Genomic DNA, 24569 nt, shown 5'->3' with positions numbered 1-24569 from the left:
ATCACTGATGCGCCTGCTCCCTACGTACTCACCTCCTCGGTACCGCGCGAGCTCTCCTGCTTCGCTCCTGCTCTAACTCGGTTAAGTAGAATTCTCAGTTTTAAGTGGCCACCTGGCACAAGTTGGTTAGTGTTTCTTGATTAGTTTTTGTGGCATAAGTCACCATGCTGTGTTTGTATCCATATTCATAAGCCATTATAAAGTAAATCTGCACCCAGTAATGGAACTTCTCGCTTAAGGAACACTTTCTAGTGGTAAAAGTAAAATTCCTGATGAAAGAAATGAATATATCGTAAAATAAGTGGGACTGCATGTTTTGCGAAAAACTGATAGTAGACAGGCAGATAGGCACACACAAACACACACATACAACACTCACACAATATTATTATCAAAGAAACTTCAATTTCAGCTCTAAGTTCTACGCCAATGAAGAAATCCGGCGAGATGTTGAAATGAAAGAAGAAAAGAAGTAACATTAAAAAATAACAAAGCCATTTAGGCTTAGGCAGCTTTTTGCAAGCGCTTTTCAAAAATGTAAATTGCAGTATTAGCTCATCTGTTATCTCTTTCATTTAGTTTTGAAATTAAAAATTTAGTCAGCATGTCTTATGAGGTGAGAAATTTACTATAAAATTTAGGGCTAGTGATTATATAATCAAGTTTTTTTTTTTTATTTTTGTAGTATGTTTGCATAATAATATCAAAATTCCTATATTATTATGCTGTAACTATTCATATGAAACAAACATTGGTTTAGTCCTAGTTTAGGTATCCACACACAAATTTATTGTTTATGTACTTCATTGATGAGGAAATGTACTCTCCTAATATCCTGTAAATTATTTTTTGTGCGGGTAGTTGCATTCCTGGGTGCCCTCGGTGCAGATTCATTTTAGGAGGGCTCAATCGTTATAGGTATAAATACAGCGTCCACACATATAGCGTAAAATGTAGGAGGACAAAATATACCAACCAACTTGTGCTCTGCTGGTTTCCATTAAAAACTGAATTGCATCTAACATTAAAAAAATGAAATGAAATTTTTTAGTTTTACGTCCCACGGTTATGCCGGTTAGGTTAAAAAAGACGGTGATTATGAGAAATGAATGAAATGGTGGAATGAAGAAAGTGGGAGGAAACGGGAGAACCTTGAGGAAACCCACGCACACGGTACGGTATTTGTCCACCACAAAGTTCACTTGGTGGGAGCAGGGTTTGAACCCGCGACCCCATGCACCAGAGCCATGCTTTACCACTGAGTCACCGCGGCCCATATCCAACATTCAGTGCAGCAGGTAAGCTCGGTTAGCACGGGATTGGATTCGTAGGGAGCAAGCACGTCAACGACGGTAGGTATTCATGCGAACGTGGATGATGCAAGAAGCACTTTACGTATTTCTTCTGTATATTTTTAAAATTTACTGTAACATATTCACTGTGTGCTCATTGAATTGCGACCACTTATATAATACATTGTTTCTTCATCTTTTGCTCAGAGGACGGTATGGGCACGGTGTGGCATGGATTCTGATAGTTGCTGGTATGTTTATACGGGGGTCTGAAACCATATATTCCTAATGGCATCCCACAAAGAGCCCACAGATGTCGATTAAGGAGTCATGATGCGAAGAGGTCTTCCATAAATGTTCTATACCATTAAGATCCGATGAGTTAGGAGCCAATTCATGTGCTACAGCTCCGTGGAATGTTTCTTAAGCGAAGCAAGTACAATCCTGGCTTAGTGGCACTGTGCATTGTTGTCCTGGATAATGCCGTCTTCCTGATGGCAGAACTGTTGCATTGTAGGATGTTCATGATCCTCTAACACATGTAGGTAAACAACGGATATCTCACTGTGGTCCATGCACACCAACGATCCCAGTCCATACCAACAGAAGCACCTCTAAACTATACAGCCGTCCCCACCAGCCTGTACAGTACGCACCATGCACGAGGGGTCCATAACTTCATCCTGTTGGCGCCATGTCCGACAGGAGAGCATAAACCGTGGCTTATCGGACGAACACACCCGTTTCTAATTATCTACGGTCCGATTAGCGTTTCCTGTGCCCAAGGGAGATGAAGTCGGGGGTCACTAATCGTCAAGAGTAGGTGACGAGTGGGTCGTCTACAATGGAACTTCATGCATGTCAGTATACGCTGTACAGTTGCATGGGATATGGGTGTTGTGCATCCACCATTGATTGGTCATGTAATTCAAGGGCACTGATGGTTCGTTTAGCTGTCACGAACTGTTTGACGCTACGCTCATCCCACATTTTGAACTTCCTTACGAACCTGCAGTTCCATCTCTTGGAGATCGTTACTCCATTTTCTCCCCACTCCTTGTACAGCGGACCACAGAAATTCTTTAGGTACAAAATCCGTTGGTCAGGCAACCCAACTAACGACCCGCTACAAGATTAATTACGCCTGGTACAGTAGCTAGAACAGCAGCATGAAGTTGCCCCCACTGGTAAAAGAACAAATTGTAAAGAGTGTTTTTGTGGAGGAGTGAGACAAAACGCTGGCTGACAAAATGACAAAAGGGAGTCTTTGCATATTTGTACTCACAGTGCACCGCACAGTACCAGAATAAGATACACGGACACCAGAGGCGCCGATAAGAAGATAACAGTCGTGGAACTTAAATAATCTTATAATTAACACAAATGAGGGATTATATTAACAAGTTAACTTACTTCAAATTACTATACACACACTATGTAATCAAAAGTATCCGGACACCTGGCTGAAAATGACTTACAAGTTCATGGCGCCCTCTACCGGTACTGCTGGAATTCAATATCGTGTTATCCCACCCTTGGCCTTGATGACAGCTTCCACTCTCGCAGGCATACTATCAATCAGGTGCTGGAAGGTTTCTTGGGGAATGGCAGGCCATTCTTCACGGAGTGCGGAACTGAGGAGAGGTATCGATGTAGGTCGGTGAGGCCTGGCACGAAGTCGGCGTTCCAAAAACATCCCAAAGGTGTACTATAGGATTCAAGTGAGGACTATGTGCAGGCCAGTCCATTACAGGGATGCTATGATTGTGTAACCACTCCGCCACAGGCCGTGCAGTTTGAACAGATGCTCGATCGTGTTGAAAGATGCAATCACCATCCCCGGATTGCTCTTCAACAGTGGGAAGCAAGAAGGTGCTTAATACATCATTGTAGACCTGCGCTGTGAGAGTGCCACGCAAAACAACATGGGGTGCAAGCCCACTCCAAGAAAAACATGACCACACCATAACACCACCACGGCCGAATTTTACTGTTGGCACTACACACGCTGACAGATGACGTTCACCGGGTGTTCGCCATACCCACACCCTGCCATCGGATCACCACATTGTGTACCGTGATTTGTCACTCCACACAACGTTTTTTCTTTGTTCAATCGTTCAATGTTCAAGCTCCTTACACCAAGCGAGGAGTCGTTTGGCATTTAGCTGCGTGATGTGTGGCTTATGAGCAACCGCTCGAGCATGAAATCCAAGTTTTCTCACCTCACGACTAACTGTCATAGTACTTAGAGTGGATCCTGATGCAGTTTGGAATTCCTGTGTGATGGACTGGATAGATGTCTGCCTATTACACTTTACGACCCTCTTCAATTGTCGACGGTCTCTGTCAGTCAACAGACGAGGTCGGCCCGTACATTTTTGTGCTGTAATTGTGCCATCACGTTTCCACTTCACTATCCTACCAGACACAGTGGACCTAGGGATGTTTAGGAGTGTGGAAATCTCGCGTAAAGACTTCTGACACAAGTGACACCAAATCACCTGACCACGTTCGAAGTCCATGAGTTCCGCGGAGCCCCCCATTCTGCTTTCTCACGATGTCTAATGATTACTGAGGTCGCTGATAATGAGTACCTGGCAGTAAGTGGCAGCACAATGCACCTAATATGAAAAACGAATGTTTTTGTGGGTGTCCGGATACTTTTGATCACATAGTGTATATACGTATCAAATAATATACGGATAGATTATGTATTAGTTCTTTTTTTAAAAAAAACATATAGCCTTGCGCTGACTTTAAAAACTATTAACAGTAGTCTTACCTGCAAATCAATTAAAGTATGGATTGATAATTCAGGGGAAGAACCCAGCCCCTAATGAAAATTTTGGGGGTCTAACAGAGCTTGAGCTCCTAGATTTCGCCGCCACTGATTGATACATAATGTTACTTCAAAAAAAGAATTTGTCTGATTTCATTATACATTAAATAATTTTTGAAAATGCTAAATATTGTTATGCAGTAATTTATTTGTAAATATTAAAAATGCAAAATTCGATAACACTTAAACGAGTTGGAGAACTTACCCGTACTAAGCGTATTTCTCCTTAGGTTGTAAATATAACTGAGGGTTCGTGATTTGTTTAGTATTTGTGCAAATTTACACATTGAGACACAAGGTGAAAAGAGGAAAATATAGTGTCAATCAACAACAATTTAAAAATGCACGAAGTTAACGGTTAATATCAAATATAGAACCATTAGCAGAATTAACTCTGTAACTCGTTTTCTCCATTCATTTTCGTTCCTTTATTTTCAGGATTACATAATCACTGAATTTCTCCACTGGAGATTATCTTCCATTTAGCAGCATCCAACTGGAGCTCAGCCTTGTAAATGAAACATTTTAAAAAGTGTAAACGGCGAAGGCGGAAATCGAACCCGGACCGTCAGACTAGAAAACTACAACTCTAACCACTCATCTAAAACGTTGCTTCTTACGATTAACCTAAATAAAGAGCCTTTTCTGTTCGTTCAAAACAGTAGCTTGTTAATACATTGATTAGTAAACCACAGGGATATGTACCTGACTCGGAGGGCATTATTCACTAAATCATCAACATTACAAAATTTTCAAAAACAAAATACAAAACTCCTTTATTTTGAATCAAATACGGCGCGTGTATTATACTTGTAAACAAACTAAAGACAAATCAAATGCCGCGTAGTAATCGTGGTTAAGTGGGTAAGGCGCTCGACCAATAATCTGAAGGTAGTCGAATAGAATAGAATCGGATCCACGAACGACCAGTACATTCTTTTTACTTTAGAATTTGGTGGCGATTGACCGGCGATGAAACACGTTTTATTTTCTTCTGATATTTGAATACCGGATGTTTCAATACTTGAACTATAAAATCTTCAGGAATAATAATAGTAATAAATTAATAATAATTATTATTATCTCATAGAAGATTAAAAGTTAGGAACTTATTATCGCTCAGGGCATAACATTACAACCAGAAATGTAACATTTGGCAAGAATATTTCGGTTTTGTTTAGTGTTGCTCACGAGAAGAGGAATTTCTCATCTCGTTTCTGAAACAAAATAAACAAAATTGAGACGAGAGTTAACAGTTTACAGTCAAGACGAAACGAGGCTAACTCAAATTATCGTCTCGCTTTGGAGATGGAAATAGGGACGAGACGAAAAGTATGGTAAACATTTTTCTTTTTATCTCGATTCTCGAAATAGTGTATGTCCATTCTTTAAGTAACAATTGCTTTGTAGACTGAATCTTATACGTTATTTTGTTACTTTGTATTTCGGAGTTCATTGAATTTATTATGGTCTGTGTGAGTTTTTTTGTAGCAAAGCTTTCATAATTCTTTCTGCATATCCTAAAAGTTAGTTTATTATATGCCTTACTGTTCACTGATATTCAGTTATTTTTATTTCACTTATCTTCCTCAAAACGTACAGTAGAATACTTTCTACATGAAACTTCAGTGGGACGCTTTGATTTAAAATTTTGGTAGTTGCAGAAGTGTATCCTGGAGGTCCAGACACCCTCCCGAAATCCCGACTTATCTGTAAGTTTTGTCTAATATTAGACAACTTTAAAAAATTTAGTACTATTATTATTATTATTACTGAAAATTTAAGACCTCAATATTACGTCCTATTGCAATGTAAATAAGCGTACTAAAGTTGATAGAAAAAGAAAAAGAAAGGATAAGAGATAGTGGTAGAAGAGGGAAGAAAGAAGGTGTCAGCTCCTGGACAATATTAATATCGAAACTTCGGATGCCTAAACAGAAATTAAGTAGGATTTGTCTTTACCACGATACATAGTAACACGCTTTCTTTGGCTAAAAGACTTTGGATTATGTATGAGTTATATTGATATTTTAACAAAATATACATACCAATATAAAAAAGAATAGTTCCTATTTACAAATTTTGGTTAAACGGATATATATGGAACGTGTTGGAAATGGCAAACGAAAATATTATTATTTCTAGCAGTAAAAATAATAGTGAAACATGTTCGGAATAATTGCTCGGAAACAATATCGTTTCAGACACATTTATGACTCATATTAGGCCCTAAACATGACCCTTAGGGGTCGTATTCATGAATTGTTTGCTAAACACGTTACGTTTTCCACCACAGTACGAATCAAGGTTGTAGTTTGCGTCATTTTGCTAGTATTTCCCCTGTGAAGAAAGCCGTCTCCACTCTAACTTGTAAGGCCGAAAGAAATTGAATATTTTTCATTTTATTACACATCAGAAGTATAAATATTATAGTTCATAAAAACAACTTACCCCAGCGAGAATCGAACTCGGGGCCCCTGAATTATGAAACGAATTCTCATGCCACTACGCTAAGACTTCTTTGTTAAGTAAGACTCAAAAAAACACTCGTTTATGGACCAACTTGCACACGTTTACGATAACGACGAAACACACTGATTTCTGTCATGATAAAATACTATAGTCGAGAGACTTCAAATTTAAATTAAAAAACAAAAATGCACATATAGTGATTCAAATCACTTTCTATTCTGATTCACCGAAATGTATCTCCGTATCTTGTTATTATTGCAATTACAAATATCAATATCAAAAATGCTTGAAGTTCTTTTTACTCTTACAAGGAGAAAGGAGACTTTGGTAAATTAACATCGTGGCCATTTTTTGCAAAACTAATGTGAACATTTAAAGTGTTCATATTACAAACTGAGAGAGCACAATGGCTTAATATAGCATAAAAAAGCGTCTTAAAGTTTTCGACTAGCCGCATATGTCGTACATTGCGCAAATTTATTAATTGACCGCGTGGCAGAGTCTGAAGAATTTGTGACTCATGTTGCAAGGTTTGAGGGTTCAATTTTCGCTGGCGTCAACTTTTTTTGCTTCAACCAGCAAAGTAGCTACTTGTAGCTACAAGTAAAATGTTAATTCTCCATATGTTTATAATGAATTAAAACAATAGAAATATTCAAATCAGTTGTAAAATCTTTGAATATTTCATGGTAACTGGTAACAAAATATAATCTATTTCGTAAATATATTGATATCACGAGTTATATTATCGTTACCATAGTCGATGTGTAAAAAATGTTCTTATGCTTCGTGTCTATATCTGTTAACAGTGTGTATATTACAAGCATTAGTACAAATGGCACGGGGAGATGAGGGGGACATGTCCTCTCCAATCTTGTAACTTAGAGATTATGCCCCAAATAATCCGATTTCAAATGTGTTTTTTGGGGAGAAATGTGATGAATAGTGTTCGATTGCCACAAAGGAAAATGAGATGAAATTGATATCCCCTAGAATAAGCCTCAAATTTGCCCGCCTCACAATGTTGAAGACAACTCTGTCCCCTGATCCTCCACAGTATTGTTTTTCAACATCATAAGTATTTTGGACATCGCTTTAAAAAATATGGGAACGGTCTTAAACGTTCTCAAACCACCCAATATTGGAGACAGATTTTCGCCGCTTAATAGAAGGGGAATGAGGGATAATCTCCTTTGACTATAGTAACATCCAGTATTACCAAAGAGGATTTTCTTTTCATCCACCTTGTAACTTTCAGACTGTCAACAGATGTAGGCACGAAGTGTCAAGAATATTTTTTGCACAACGACTGTGGTACCTATAATATAACTAGTGATATCAATAGATTACATAGGGACAACTGGGAAATACGAATTGCCTTATTTTACATATACAATATCTACACACAATTTCAATCGCTTCGATCCACTCCTTCCCGTACTTCTACGATAATATTTACTATTTGCGGAAGAGGTTTTGGCCCCAACACTGTTTCTCCGCACAAGCTAAAAACACATGTTTACTTATTGTTTGCGTATTGTCCCTAGAAAAGTTTCGTTGCAATCCTCCATTTTTTAGGAACTTCTGACGTATACTTATTAGCACTTTAAATAATTCGTAATCAAAGGTTTTGAAGGTTTTTTAAAAGTAAAATACGAAACACATATTGCCTCATTTTATGTATACATTTTTTTGCACAATTACATTCACTTCAGTCCACTACTTCTTGCCTTTAGGGCGTCAACTTTCACAATTTTGGGTAGGAGTTTTTGCACTCTAAAATAGTTTTTCCGCAGAAAATTAAAAAATATTCGTTTCCTTTTTGCGTATTGTCCTTACACAAAGTTTCGTTGCAGTTCTTCATGTCGTTGTAACTCTTCATGATCTTTAGACACTTCTGACATACTGTTATTAGCAATTTTGATATTTCATGATCAAAGGCTTTCCGAAATCCGTGCGCACCCAACCTTTTTTTCCAGGAAAAGATGAAACACACATTCCCTCATTTCGGGTCTAAATATCTGTGCACAATTTCGTTCGCTTCAGTCTACGTTTTGATTTTCGGGCATCAAATTTCAAAATTTTGGGTGGGCGCTTTTGTCCACTAAAACAATTTTTTCCAAAAAAGTAAAAAAAAACACTTATTCGTTTATTTTTTTGCGTATTGTCCCTACACAAAATTTCGTTGCAACTCATCATGTCTTTTAGGCACTTTTGACATTAGCACTTTTGTTATTTCGTGATCTTCGCGTTTAATGTTAGGTTAAGGGAAACCATGATTAAAGCAAGTGAATTATGATGGGCAAATTAGTGGAAGGAGAAAATGGGAGTGTCCCGAGAAAACTCACGAGCACGATGTTGTCCACTTGAAGCTTACTTGCATTGGGAACAAGCCAATTACCCCACCCTCAGATCAGAGTTGGAGTGGGTCGGTGGGTCAGTGGGTCGAGTTTTCTGAGTGGATCAGTGGGTCGAAGGTCAACAGCATGTGACCCACTGCGACACACCACCCACCATGACCCACTGCGATCCACCGACCCACTTATCTACAGACCCACTCTACTTACTGCATTGTAGACAGTATCTTCTGAACCGTATATATTTATTTCACCCTCGTCCCTAGCCATAGGAACTAAATACACGTTTCTGATTGGTTTCAGATTGCGATTGTCCAAACCTTCTAGTGTATGTATTGTGTATTATAGTAATAGAAGGAAATTGTCACTGTTGGAATTAAAGAAGAAAATTGAAGAAGCAGCTGAGGTTAAATTAATATCATGGCAGTCAAGCTGGAACAAAACGAGCCCTGTGGGACTTCTGACCCGTTGTTACTACTACTACTATTACTACCTATACTATGGATTCGTGTAGCAAAACTGCACGCGTAACGTAAGTAAATCACTTTTTTGAGTATTATTTATCATTAGAGACCGGATGTTTAGGCACTAAAAACCTGTAAAATAGGCAGGCAAATAGGCACTAAAAATTTTAAAAATAGGCAGGCAAATAGGCACTAAAATGTAACTCGAAATAATAAAGATAAATACTCAATACCATTAAAAAATAGGTTCAGGTCATAGATAATGTTCAAAGAATATAGAAACATACCTGTTTGTTAATATCTTATTTTATTGTACATATAAAAACGAAGCTTCTTATGCATTCATACATACTGGGTGAACCTAAAAGATCTGCACATACTTCGGAAGGTAATTCGTGATATCAAAAGAAGACCTGTTGCATGATGAATATCAAACGAAGGCAAAAAGTCCTGTTGCATGTTGTGGAATTCCGCGTCGTGTACGAGTGACAGGGGTGCCATCTTAAAATTGAAAATCGAATCCTGACAATTGGAACGAGACATAAAAGTCTGCACATACTTCGGGAGGTGTTTCCTGATATTCAAGAGGACTTTTTGTCTTCTTTACATGTCACGAATCATCTGTCGAAGTATGTGTACGATTTTCGATTCCAAGTTGGCATCTCTGTCACTCGTACACTACGAGGAATTTGACAACATGCAACAGGACTTTTTTTCTTTTTTTCATGTCACGAATCACCTCTCAACGTATGTGCACACCTATCTATTCCGCTCCAATTGTCAAGATTTGATTTTCGATTCCAAATTGGCACCACTGTCACTCGTACACGACACAGAATTCGACAAAATACAACATGACTTTTTTCTTCTTTTGATGTAATTAATCACCTCCCAAAGTATATGCAAATCTTTGAAGTTCACCCTCTTATGTACATTGTAACGTAGCACGTGTTTGTATTTATAAACACTTATTATACGTATATATGCGTCTTTATTTATGTTGTATAAATTATATATTTTCCCAATGAAGGCTTATTTTTAAAAAATGCATAAAATAGGCAACATTAGGCACTAAAGCAATTATTTAGGTAGTAAAGGTCGAAATAGGCAAAATAGGCAAAATAAAATTGGCTTAAGTCGAAACTATAATCCCCCACATAAACTTTGAAACGTTATTTTTGGTCATATCTTTAATATTAAAGAATAGGCATTTTGCCTAACATCCGGTCTCTATTTATCATATTTTAATGGAGATCGCGTTATGGAAACTTAATAAAAATAAGATATAAGAAAAAAAAGTTTCTCTGAAGCGGGTTTGAACCCATGCCGAAAGTAATTATAATTACTAACTAGTTGTTCTAGCAGTCACGGCCACCAAGACCGACAGCAGTAGGTAGTTCGTTTCTTCTATATTTATGGTAGGTGGCGAGAAACGGATAACTTCAACTAATCAGAACCGCATATTTAGCTCCCATTGCTAGGGTCGAGCGTCCTTAAAAAATATGCTTCTGAACACTGGTTAATTTGTCTAAGTTTTACTTTCAAGGCCTCCATTACCCTCCTTTTTCACTTGTTTCTGTTTACTTACCTGAGATGAGTATCTCTAACAAGGAGAAGGCAGAGTGAACTTCGGGGCCATTTTTGCGAGGTGGTAGTGCACATTTAAAAAGTTAATATTACAAACTGGGAGAGTGCAATGGCCAAAAATAACGGAGAAAAGCCGTCTTAAAATTTTCTATTCGTACGACGCGCCAATTTACCAAGTGACGGTGTAGCAGAGTGAGTAACATCTGTAACTTATGTGTAAAATGTCCCGGGTTCGATTCCTGTTCGAGTCATGCATCCGTTTTTTGCTTCAACCAAAAAAGTAGGCATTTGTAACTATAAGTAAAATATTAATTCACTGTACGTTTATATTGAATAAAACAATACAAATTTTCAAATCACTTTAAAATCTTTCAATGTTCCATGTTAACTAGCAAACAATTTAATCTATTCCGTAAATATTCTGATATCACGAGTTATATTATGGTTACGACCAGTGGCGTATTTACGATTTTATTTCGGAGGAGGGGCTTTGCCATCTTTAGTCCTGGAATTGTGAAAATTCTCGCAAGATATTTAATTTACTTTAATATAGTAAATAACATTTCGGAGGGTTTAAGCCCGGAAACGCCCAATTAAATACGCCACTGGTTACGACAGTCGTTGTGTAATAAATGTTCTTGACGCTTCGTGTCAACATCTGTTGACAGTTTGCGAATTACAAAGGATTTGAGGGGAAATCCCCTTTGCTAATATTGGATGTTGCTATAACCAATGGAGATTTCCTCCTCATTCCCCTTGTAATTCACACACTGTCTACAGATGTAGACACAAAGCGTCAAGAACATTTTTTACACAATGACTGCGGTAACAATAATATTAACGGAATAGATTAAATTTTGTTCCTACCGTTGTTAACATGGAACATTAAAATATTTTACGGGGGATTTGAAAATTTCTATTGTTTTATTCCTTATAAACATATAGTGAATTAATATTTTACTTATAGTTACAAATGCCTACCGGTACTTTATTGTTTGAAGCAAAAAGAAAAAGTTTGACTTGAACAGGAATCCCTTACTCATGAGTCAAAGATTTTCCTCACTTTGCCACGCCGACACTTGGTAAATTTGTGCGTCGTACAATATATGCAGCCAGTAGAAAACTTTAAGAGGTTTTTCTCAGTTATTTTTGGCCATTGCGCTCTCCCAGTTTGCAATATTAATTCTTTAAATGCGCACTACCAACTCGCAAAAAATGGCCCCGAAGTTAATTTACCAAAGTCTGCCTTCTCCTTGTAGGTGAAAAAAGAACTTCAGGCCTTTTTGGACATTGATATTTGTAATTGCAATAATAGCAATAGGACTTATACTACTACTTGGCTTTCAAGACACACAGCCTGTGAGTTTTTAGAGGAGCTAAATACTGGAAACAATACATTTTTGAGTCACTATAATATATAAATTATTATATAAAATGGATGTAACTATGTGTGCCTGATCACCACTGCCAAATTGCAAAGTCAAATGAAATTCAAACTGGGATGTTATCATGAAGGCCTTAATCCAAACTGGGGTGTTATCATATCACTTTTATTATAAAAATATCTTAAGGGGAAGTGGGGATCCGAATATTTACGAAAAATGAGCATCTCACAAGCTCTTAAACTTACGGAGATGTAATTCAGTATATTAACTCTCTATTCAAAATGAACACAACGTCTCATAGCAATTTTTAAAATTCTTCTTTATGAGCGACAGGCGGCACTTTCTATATATGCAAAATTGGTAGTGGGTTGGTTTGTAAAATAATTGAAAATAATCGATATTAGTTGAGAAACAAATTCACAAACAAACTGAGAAACAGAAACCATGCGCTTTCTTCTATAATAATTGCTGAAGCTTATGTCTATGATATGGAGCGCTTAGGGCACAGGGAATCAAGCAATAAAGTTGTGAGAAAAATTGACATAAAATTTGTAATGTACGTTTAATTACACGGAAATTTTAAGTTTCGACTGTACGTTGGTCTACTTACCTTGATTTGGGACTTTCAAATTTCATGCGGTTTTCTACTGAAAAGCATCGATAATTCAAAAAGGAAATAATTATACCATGATAACTTAATTGAAATTAATCGAAATTTGGCCCATGAGAAACACATTACCGTTTTATATCGTAAAGGTTAGGTCCACCGTTATTGTAACAGACCGGTGCTTAAGCGAGTGACCTTAAAAATTCAAACTCCTATTAGTTAGAATTTCACAACCTAGTTTTATTATTACTAGTATAAACTCTTTAGTCAGTAGAGAAGAGGTTGTGTATCAAGTGTCACAGTTGATAACTATGTGTTTAACTAGGTGGTGAGTCCGAGTGGGTCATAATGGGTGGTGGGTCAGAGTGGGTCACGGTTGGTGGCGGGTCATGGTGGGTGGTGGGTCAAATATTCATTGACCCACGCCATCACTGCCTCAGAGAGTTCAGTGCTTTTGGTCCCGTGTCCATTTCCCGGTGGGAGTTCCTGTTAAATTGCCTATGTACTCGATGTATCTTTGTTCGTATCCGTGTCGTTCAAAGTTACTAGAAAACAAAATGAAATGAAATCTTTAAGTTTTAAGTCCCGCGGTTATGCCGGTTAGGCTAAAGGAGACGGTGATTATGAGAAATGAATGAAATGGTTCAATGAAGAAAGTGAAAGGAAACGTGAGAACCCCGAGAAAACGCACGAAGACAGTTTTTGTCTACCACAAAGTCCAAATGGTGCGAGCTGGGATCGAACTAGGGACCCCAAAATGGGAGGTGAACGCTCTACTACTGAGCCACCCCGCCTCGAGCTTAAAATGAGTATTACTAAGTATAATAAAGACAAGTTGCTGATAGACTTTCGGTGAATCAGAAAAGAAAGTAGTCTGAGGCACTATATGTATATTCTTGTTTTTTAATTTAAATTTCAAGTCTCTCGACTGTAGTATTTTATCATGACAGAAATCAGTGTGTTTCGTCGTTATCGTAAACGTGTGCAAGTTGGTCCATAAACGAGTGTTTTTTCGAGTCTTTCTTAACAGAGCAGTCTTAGTGTAGTGGCTTGAGCATTCATTTCATAATTCAAGAATCCCGAGTTTAATTCTCGCTGTGATAAGTTGTTTTTATGAATTACAATATTCATACTTCTGATGTGTAATAAAATGAAAAACATTGAATTTCTTTCGGTCTTACAAGTTACAGTGGAGACTGATTTCTTCCCAGGGGAAATACTAGCAAAATGACGGCACATGTCTGTCTACAACCTTGATTCGCACTGTAGTGGAAAACGTAACGTGTTTAGCAAACAATTCATGAATACGACCCCTAAGGGTCATGCTTAGTGCCTAGTATGAGTCAAATATGTCTAAAACGATATTGTTTCCGAGCGATTATTCCGAACATCTTCCACTATTACTCCTACTGCTAGAAATAATAATATTTTCGTTCGCCATTTCCAATAGGTTCCACATATCCGTTCAATTTAAATTTGTAAATAGGAACTATTCTTTTTTTATATTGGTATGTATATTTTGTTAAAATATCAATATAACGCATACATAATCCAAAGTCTTTTAGCCAAAGAAAGCGTGTTACTATGTATCGTGGTAAAGACAAATTCTACTTAATTTCAGTTTAGGTATCCGAAGTTTCGATATTAATATTGTCCAGCAGCTGACACCTTTCACCCCTCTCGTTTCCTTTGCGACACTAATCGCTCTTATTATATCTCTATCACTATCTCTTATCCTTTCTTTTTCTTTTCCTATCAACTTCACTACGCTTATTTACATTGCAATAGGACGTAATATTGAGGTCTTAAATTTTCAGTAATAATAATAATAATAGTACTAAATTTTTTAAAGTTGTCTAAAATTAGACAAAACTTACAGATAAGTCGGGATTTCGGGAGGGTGTCTGGACCTCCAGGATACACTTCTGCAACTACCAAAATTTTAAATCAAAGCGTCCCACTGAAGTTTCATGTAGAAAGTATTCTACTATACGTTTGAGGAAGATAAGTGTAATAAAAATAACTTAATATCACTGAACAGTAAGGCATATAATAAACTAACTTTAGGATATGCAGAAATAATTATAAAAGCTTTGCTAGAAAAATACCTACACAGACCATAATAAATTCACTGAGCTCCGAAATACAAAGTAACAAAATAGCTTATAAGACTCCGTCTACAAAGTAATGTTTACTTAAACAATGAACATACACTACTTCGAGAATCGAGATAAAAAGAAAAATGTTTACCATACTTTTCGTCTCGTCCCTATTTCCATCTCCAAAGCGAGACGATAATTTGAGTTAGCCTCGTTTCGTCTTGACTGTAAACTGTTAACTCTCGTCTCAATTTTGTTTATTTTGTTTCAGAAACGAGATGAGAAATTCCTCTTCTCGTGAGCAACACTAAACAAAACCGAAATATTCTTGCCAAATGTTACATTTCTGGTTGTAATGTTATGCCCTGAGCGATAATAAGTTCCTAACTTTTAATCTTCTATGAGATAATAATAATTATTATTAATTTATTACTATTATTATTCCTGAAGATTTTATAGTTCAAGTATTGAAACATCCGGTATTCAAATATCAGAAGAAAATAAAACGTGTTTCATCGCCGGTCAATCGCCACCAAATTCTAAAGTAAAAAGAATGTACTGGTCGTTCGTGGATCCGATTCTATTCTATTCGACTACCTTCAGATTATTGGTCGAGCGCCTTACCCACTTAACCACGATTACTACGCGGCATTTGATTTGTCTTTAGTTTGTTTACAAGTATAATACACGCGCCGTATTTGATTCAAAATAAAGGAGTTTTGTATTTTGTTTTTGAAAATTTTGTAATGTTGATGATTTAGTGAATAATGCCCTCCGAGTCAGGTACATATCCCTGTGGTTTACTAATCAATGTATTAACAAGCTACTGTTTTGAACGAACAGAAAAGGCTCTTTATTTAGGTTAATCGTAAGAAGCAACGTTTTAGATGAGTGGTTAGAGTTGTAGTTTTCTAGTCTGACGGTCCGGGTTCGATTTCCGCCTTCGCCGTTTACACTTTTTAAAATGTTTCATTTACAAGGCTGAGCTCCAGTTGGATGCTGCTAAATGGAAGATAATCTCCAGTGGAGAAATTCAGTGATTATGTAATCCTGAAAATAAAGGAACGAAAATGAATGGAGAAAACGAGTTACAGAGTTAATTCTGCTAATGGTTCTATATTTGATATTAACCGTTAACTTCGTGCATTTTTAAATTGTTGTTGATTGACACTATATTTTCCTCTTTTCACCTTGTGTCTCAATGTGTAAATTTGCACAAATACTAAACAAATCACGAACCCTCAGTTATATTTACAACCTAAGGAGAAATACGCTTAGTACGGGTAAGTTCTCCAACTCGTTTAAGTGTTATCGAATTTTGCATTTTTAATATTTACAAATAAATTACTGCATAACAATATTTAGCATTTTCAAAAATTATTTAATGTATAATGAAATCAGACAAGTTCTTTTTTTGAAGTAACATTATGTATCAATCAGTGGCAGCGAAATCTAGGAGCTCAAGCTCTGTTAGACCCCCAAAATTTTCATTAGGGGCTGGGTTCTTCCCCTGAATGATCAATCCATACTTTAATTGATTTGCAGGTAAGACTACTGTTAATAGTTTTTAAAGTCAGCGCAAGGCTTTGTGTTTATTATAGAAAAATAAACTAATACGTCTACCGCTTAATCTATCCGTGTATATTTGATACGCATATATGTATAGTCGTTTCAAGTAAGTTAACTTGTTTGTATAATCCCTCATTTGAGTTAATTGTAAGATTATTTAAGTTCCACGACTGTTCTCTTCTCATCGGCGCCTCTAATTTCCGCATTTTTATCTGGTACTGTGCTATGTACTGTGAGGACAAGTATTCAAAGACTCCCTTTTGTCATTTCGTCAGTCAGCGTTTCTCCTCACTCCTGCATAAAAAAACACTTTACGATTTGTTCTTTTAACAGGTGGGGCAAGTTCATGCTGCTGTTCTAGCTACTCTATGAGGCGTAATTAATCTTGGAGCGGGCGTTAGTTGGGTTGCCTAACTCACGGACTTTGCAGCTCAAGAATTTCTGTGGCTCACTGTACACCTTCACTATACAGGAAAGGGTGCATCCGAGAAACATTGTTGTCTGGATTATTGACACATCTATTGATCGGGTACCCACAATCATGCCCTATTGGAATGTGGATAAATCCTGCCCACCTCCCATTATAACAGCATATTGTCTGCCAACATATAGTCTCGAGTGTGTTCTTTCTTTGCAATACTAACAGTCGGGGTGGTCATGTAATACGCTTGGCTGCTGGCCACACTTTCTTCTGTGGATGGGTGGTCGCAACTCAATGAGTACTCAGTGTAAAAAGAAAGTAAGAGATAGTTTTGCACTGGAGCATTGCCTTCGTATAACACTTTACTTCATCATGGCTTTTTTACGCAGTAATGTGTAGTTAAAAGCATACATTTTGCATTAAATACTCCTACATAAGTAGGCATGTTACAAGTAAGATCCTCATATATTGCACCAGGCGTTGGAATGTGGCGCTCCGATATCCCAGATCTTCGGGACTGCACTCAGACATTGGATCCCAGTTTGAAGGTTGTGCCGGGCCGATCACCCGGCATTTCAAACCTGGCGATCGAACACAGTTGAAAGATAAACCTTGGATGTGGATTTTTTTTGGATGTCAACCTGACTATGGCTTGTTTCTGATAAGTGGATTTGTGGTTTTTAAGGCGCATGGACCCGAAACCATGAGACGGAGGAGTGAAGTGCATGCGCACATAGAAGGACAGGATAAAGTTGTACCCTGAATGGTTCTTGGGAGCCTTGGGACGTGGAGTTTTGTGTACATTTTCCTCCATCTTAAGTGGACGTACACTCATCACGATCTGCTGTTTTTGCGTCCAGGTCCAAGTCTTCGAAAATATAAAAATATACAAAAAAGAAAAAACTGTTAAAACGTAAAAAAGTAAAAAAGAAATTAAAAGCACAAAACAGCAAATTGATATCTTCCAGCCCATTTCTCTTAACCGCGTCCGCCATACCCTAATCTTACGGTGAGGGCGTGCTTATGGGATAGCCAGGGGAGTAGCACAAGTTCTCCTCGCAAGCACCCAAGTTTGAAATTGCGGGGTTCATAATGTATTTTTCCTTTATAAATGTATACTTAATACTAACTCTATATAATTTTAATAGTATAGTTATAGTATACTATAGTTATAGTATAGTATATAGTATAGTTATATACTATACTATACTATAGTATAGTTATACTGTATTTAACTCTATAGCTAACTTTAGAGCAGCTACTAAAATTCGGATCCAGACTCACCCTCTCACAATAAAGCCCAACCAAATGAAAATGAGACATATTCTCAAATTATACATAGGGTGGAAAAGACAAGTATCGTGATGTCTGTTGTCCGATATCTTGTAATTAAGGATAAAGATGCTGATAGTGCCAATACTGAAGCAAATCGTCCAAGTGCTATTAAGAATTTGTCTCCTTTCTGCATTAATAAAGTTATTACATATAACGCCGGACAAACTAAAAACATAAAAAAATATTACGGAATGGCACTTTATTGGTGGAAACGGTCGACGAGAAGCAAACGGCAAAGCAACTTAAAGTGAATACTACTGGAACAGTTAACATGTTGGTAGAACCTCATCGTCTACTGAACATTTCTCGCGATGTGATATCATGTTTGGGCTTACTAAATGCCACCGGGGACGAGATTAAATCGGATCTGGTTGATCAATATGTTATAACTCACATCAAAAGTAAGAAGTCAGGTGAACTCATTTCTACTCAGTTACTAATTCTTACTTTCGGTTTGTTTACACTTTCGAGCTGGTCATTATAGGCTTAAGGGCCGTCCCAGTATTAACAGTCCCCTGTACTGTTTCAAATGTCAATATTCGGACACACTAGCACATCGTGTAATGCAAATGCTGTCCTTTGTTCGAATTGTGGCTAGGGTAGTCATGGTGTGGAACTTTGTGCAGTGACCAAGCCTTTTTGTGTCAACTGCAAGGGCGAGTATTCTCTTTAGTTTCGAGACTATCTAGCCTTTCAAAGTGAGAAACATATTTCTAGAGCTAATGGTTGTTGAGATCTCTGCTGCTAATACTAAGCATCGCTTAAAAGAAAGCATCCCTTTTGCGCTTTCTGCCATTTGGTACTGTTGCCGCTACTTCTCGTAAATCTGTGGCAACTGATACGTCCGACGTTTCCAGCCAGACTGATCTTCCCGTTCTGACTCCAGTCACATCGACTTGCGAACTCCACAAAACCTTCATGTGTTTCTATTAATGGTGGCTCTCGGCGGACACCAACTCATCGCCGCCGGCCTAAAGGTTAAACAGTACATAGTCGACTCAAGATACATTTCTTTCCCCGAAAAGACCAAAATCTATACATGTTCGTAAGCCACGTGCAGTTTCTTTAAAATCTGATATGGTGGAAAATGAACTAATGGACACTGAGTGGACAGTGCTTGTCCCACGTGCAAAGGTTCACCTCAAACGTTCTCATCAATTATGGTACTTTTTCAGTGGAACCTCAATGGCTTCAGTAGTCACCAGGGTTGCCAACTTTTCTTAAGAAAAAATCGGGACGGGACAATCGGTGTTGGAGCCTTCTTCCCTGGAGACGACTACACGGATGTCAAATCCTTGAAAACAATTTAAATAATCAGCTGAATAACACGATCTTGGATGAATGCGGCACCCCACTGCTCATCACTAGGTATAAGCAATATATGCAACTAATTCAAACCAAAACAACTGCAATTTAATATAAACAAAGTTTAGGGATAAAACTATATAGATTTTTTTAATTGTAAATAAGTGCATAACATTGCTAAGGAATTAATCACAAAAAGTATTAATAAAATCAAGTCTTATTCTTTGGATATCATCATATAACAAATTCAAACGAAACAACTGCAATTTATTTAATATATAAAAAAAACAAATTTTAAAAATTGATTCTATACATAAAGCTGTGCGTATAAAAGAAGAAGTTATTCCTTTGTAAAAATGTCCCAGTAAAATATTAATTAACTTTGAAAATCGATAAATCGGGTAATATGCGTCATGACGAGTGTCAAGTCGGGACGCGGGACAAGGAAGTCAGAAATCGGAACAGTCCCGACAGAATCGGGAAAGTTGGCAACCCTGGCAGTCACCTTGAAGAATTGACACAACTTCTCTCAGAGCACTCACCAGCAGGAAGCTCATTTCAGCCCCACCCAGTCTTATCTTATTTCTGGCTATACTGTTTCTAGATGTGATAAGCTTCGTGCTGGTCACGCTGGTGGTGGCGTGGCCCCGTGTGTCTCCGATTCTCTTCATTCTCGACATATTCAAATAGTTTCCCGGCTGCAAGCTGTTGCGGTGCGATTTTTCTTTCCTCGCGCGAGTTTCCTTTTCTTTCCTTTCTTACCATTTGTTCCTTGTACATTCCTCGAGCTGAAGCTTTTACGAACACCGATCTCTTCATCTCTATCATCAGCCTAAACCACCATTCTTGCTTGTTGGAAATCTTAATGCCTGTCACTGTATTTAGGCTCTCTTTGCACTGAGGATCGTGGACGTCAGGTGACGGACTTTCTTGAAGAGAGTGGGTTGCTCATTCTTAATGATGGCAGGCCGACTCATTTCTCTACTGCCTTGGTTCGTATTCGATCTCCACTGCCTCTATCGATCTCTCCATAAGGTCTCTCAGTTTTTCCTCAGTTTCCTCTCCGACTCTTCAGTCTGAGTCGTGTTGGTTGGCCTAACTTTCGTGCACTGAGTGAGTTACATTGCCGTCACGATCTCCCTGTAGCTGCTGTAGCAGAGGCTTTCGAGCAGACTCTTCTCAATGGTTCCATTCCAGAATGCGGTGGCAACGATCCCCGCCGGCCAGTCCCTTGGTGGTCTGCGGAAATCCGTGAGGCTATTGTGGATCGTTAGCGGGCTTTTGACAAAGGCGCCGATCCTGGGAGAGCCCGGGGCCTCCCAAAGCTCATGTGGGCCCCCATGTATTTTTTATGAATATGATTTTTAATATGCATTTTTATTGTTATATGTATTGTTAAATGTATTTTTTATGAATGCCCCTCCCAAAGTTACAGAGAAATCGGCGCCCTTGGCTATTGATACTTTTAACGGACGAAAATTTTGTAAGAGTATGATAAATGTCGGCATGTTTCAAATGGGAGCTGAACATCGACACGTTAGCATAACATACAATAACTTCATTCATTTATGTTATGGATCCAGATAAATGGCAACATTCCATTTTCATTTAACACTGGGCGCATAAAAAGTGTACAACCCAAACGGCCCGTCTATTTTTTTTTAAAAAAAACCCTTCCCTTTAGATTGAAAATGTCATATTTGGAGACGGTTTCCCCTCTTATATTTTGTTGTAACTCTGATAATAACAGAGTTAGCATATGTCAGGGGATTTTTGAGACACCCTGTATGTCTAAAGTTGTATAAACCAGTAAAAAATCGTTTAAAAGATAAAAGTAATTTACAATTGTTCACATTTTATAAATAAATGCTTTTTTTCATATGTTACCTTCTTTACTTCGTGGCATACGATATACCCGGCTACGTCATTGTATATTGTGTTCATTATATTCAATTATAAAGAACTATGAAACAACTTATACTGTATGTATAAAACCCATAATTCAAGTTCCACTTTCCGTAGAATTTAAATTAATAGGTAGCACTTAATGGATAGCAAAAATAAATTCTTACGTGTGTTTATTAAATATTTTATATACACAGAAAATCTTTATAGATATAAGCAAAATTTGCCCTGCATCTAGCACAGTAAGGGAAACTTGAATTGATGGACATTATATTACTCGTTTCTTTTCAGAGGTAAACTTACTTTCTGCCTTCACCACCAACGAAACTCTATTTGGCAAATGTGAACACTGGGAAGAAGCATGAATTACTTGAATAATATGCATTGTTAAGACCTCGAGAAGGTAGTAAGGCTCTTTCATTCTTGTCAACACTTCTCTTCATATTCGGAAAAGTTTCTAATACAATGGATAGGATTAAAATAGGCAAAGATGAAATCAGATTAATCAAGAGCTCACAAAACACCAACGTAAAATCTGAATGCTCAACAGAGACACCAGCAACACCAATTGGAACAGTAGGTTCAACCACATTCCCATCTTTACTGTCTTTCATGTCAACAGTAAAGCTAACTCAGCAACTAGCAGCACCCGTGTCGCTAAAGGCAATGCCAGCTTCATCGGAGCATATGCAATTCGGAACAGGGAGGAAACGAAAAGCGTCAGAGTCGTTATCACCAGAAACAGGAGATTTAAGGACTGTACAAAGTCCAGATGTACACACAACAGCAGCAAATACTCCACCTAAAAGAGCTAAGCATGAAGTGAGATTTGTGGCTAAGGAACGGAAACCAGTTAGCTTCATGGATAAGAATGAGATAAATCGAAACAATTTCAGTTCTTTTTCAGCTGATACACCACAGATCGACACTGACAGAAACATCAGAAGGGAAGCACTTCTATCCAAAGATGCTAGTAAAAAGTATAAATCATCATCTGACGTTACATCAGATGCTCTTACCAGCAGTAAACAACAAATGAATGTCTCAAGTCAATCAAACGGTGACTTTGAACTTTATTTTCATACAGGTTTAGAATTTGATATGGCTGATGCTTTAACTGGGGCCCCAAAAGAAACGACTATAATGATTCCATATTCTAAGGACAGGTCAAGAGGAATTGAAGTACGCATAGAACGCTACGAAAGACGGGAATCTTTAATATCAGGACATCTGAACATAAGTTCGTTAAGAAATGCTCATAATGCTTGCATGTTTCTTCCTTCCATTTCTCGACTCACAGAAGATACGGATAACAATCCTGAATGTGTGATCGCCGGTGTCCCTGTGAAGTTGGAAATTACAGACGTAGCTGGTGACAACAACACGCCTAAAGTTATTATCAAAGTTCCCTCAAAAAAAGTTGAACGTACAAGAACTCTTGTCATAGATAGGGATAATGAAGATATTTAACAAATTTTCTAATGCTGTCGGTGTTTATTCAACAGTTCTAACATTGCCAAACTGAAACAATGTCATTGTGAAATATCCATTTCTAAAATGTTTGAAGTAAACAATTCAAATTAAAATTAAACAATTCAAATTAGTGCCTTATTATTTCTAGTAGCTGAAATTACCGTTCTTATTATTTTCAATAGCTGAAATTCTCGTTCTGATATTTTCAGTAGCTGAAATTCTCGTTCTTATTTTCAGTAGCTGAAATTCTCGTTCTTATTATTTTCAGTAGCTGAAATTCTCGTTCTTATTATTTTCAGTAGCTGAAATTCTCGTTCTTATTATTTTCAGTAGCTGAAATTCTCGTTCTTATTATTTTCAGTAGCTGAAATTCTCGTTCTTCGCACAGTGAGAATTGATTTATGGAAAATACTAGAACTCCATAGGATACGTATTTAAAAGAAGGCTTCATTATAAAAGCCTACTAGGTAGACATTAATTTCAAATTTGGAGCGAAGCGATAGACCTTTATTGATTATTCATAGATTTTTTAGTGTTTCAATTGTTTTTGTGAGTGAACATGACATGCAAATAGTTGAATTTGGCATATCAGCGAAAAGCATAATGACTTTGAAGAATTATGTTCGCAGAACAAAACGAAAAAGGCTTCGCACTATTTCTAATGCTGAAAATTCTATTTTCTATTGTTTACAGTGAGAATTCGCGCGTCAAATGCTTTTTCAATGTTAAATCTATGGGCATCCTTTTTCGATAAATATTCCTCAGTGGTATATTCGACCGAGACATGCAACCCTTTACGACACTCAGGGGGCCGCGGTGGCTCAGTGGTAGAGCGTTCATTTCTGGGGTCTTTGGTTTTGATCTCAGTTCGCACCAAGTGTACTTTCTGGTGGACAAACACCGTGTGTGGAGTTTTTCTCAGGATTCTCCGGGTTTCCCCCCACTTTCTTCATATCATCCATTTCTCATCATCACCATCTCCTTTAGCCTAGCCGGCATAACTGTGGGATGTAAAACTTAAAGATTTTGTTTTTATTTTCCTTACGACACTCACGGCACGCTCTCAAATCACCATGTCAGGAACGGTTCAAGGATATCGGTGGAGTATCCGGATAAACAAACGCCTAAGTCTTGCAAAAGAGGAGCTTCGCGCCAATAAGGTACTCTTATTTTTTTGCCATATGTTTTGAATTCCTCTAGTCTTAAGATATACACCTTTTAAATAATAATATAGTGACATGATAAATTGCAGCTTGCGATAGGTACTAACTCTATTCCAAAATTCATTTCAAATGAGTAAGTCGTTTTCCGTGATTCGATTACAAACAACAAACAACATTGGTTTCAAAGATATGCCCCATCAGGAAATCGCGGTCGGAAAGATGAATTGCCGCCGTCGACGATTGTGGGCCGTCGCAGGGAGCCGGCACTCGCCCGCAGCGGCACGACGATCTAC

At 37.7% G+C, this 24569-nt stretch overlaps 1 protein-coding gene across 1 annotated transcript; it reads left to right on the top strand.

Annotated features, from left to right (window-relative positions):
* Nucleotides 1–447: 447 nt before the first annotated feature.
* Nucleotides 448–23234, top strand: LOC145669717 (uncharacterized). Its single transcript, XM_081738032.1, has 2 exons — nucleotides 448–616; nucleotides 21932–23234. The coding sequence occupies exon 2, from the start codon at nucleotides 22106–22108 to the stop codon at nucleotides 23108–23110; it is 1005 nt and encodes a 334-aa protein (XP_081594158.1). The 5' UTR covers nucleotides 448–616; nucleotides 21932–22105; the 3' UTR covers nucleotides 23111–23234.
* The last annotated feature ends 1335 nt before the right edge of the window (nucleotides 23235–24569 follow it).

The sequence above is a fragment of the Thermobia domestica genome, chromosome 14 (assembly GCF_964235325.1).
Source record: "Thermobia domestica chromosome 14, izTheDome1.hap1.1, whole genome shotgun sequence".
In the NCBI taxonomy this organism is placed as follows: Eukaryota; Metazoa; Arthropoda; class Insecta; order Zygentoma; family Lepismatidae; genus Thermobia; species Thermobia domestica.
The sequence above is the reverse complement of the archived record's forward strand: the minus strand, read 5'-3'. Positions and strand labels throughout refer to the sequence as shown.

Excerpts from the sequence above, each read along its gene's own strand:
- LOC145669717 (XM_081738032.1), top strand. The coding sequence starts at position 22,106 with ATGGATAGGATTAAAATAGGCAAAGATGAAATCAGATTAATCAAGAGC.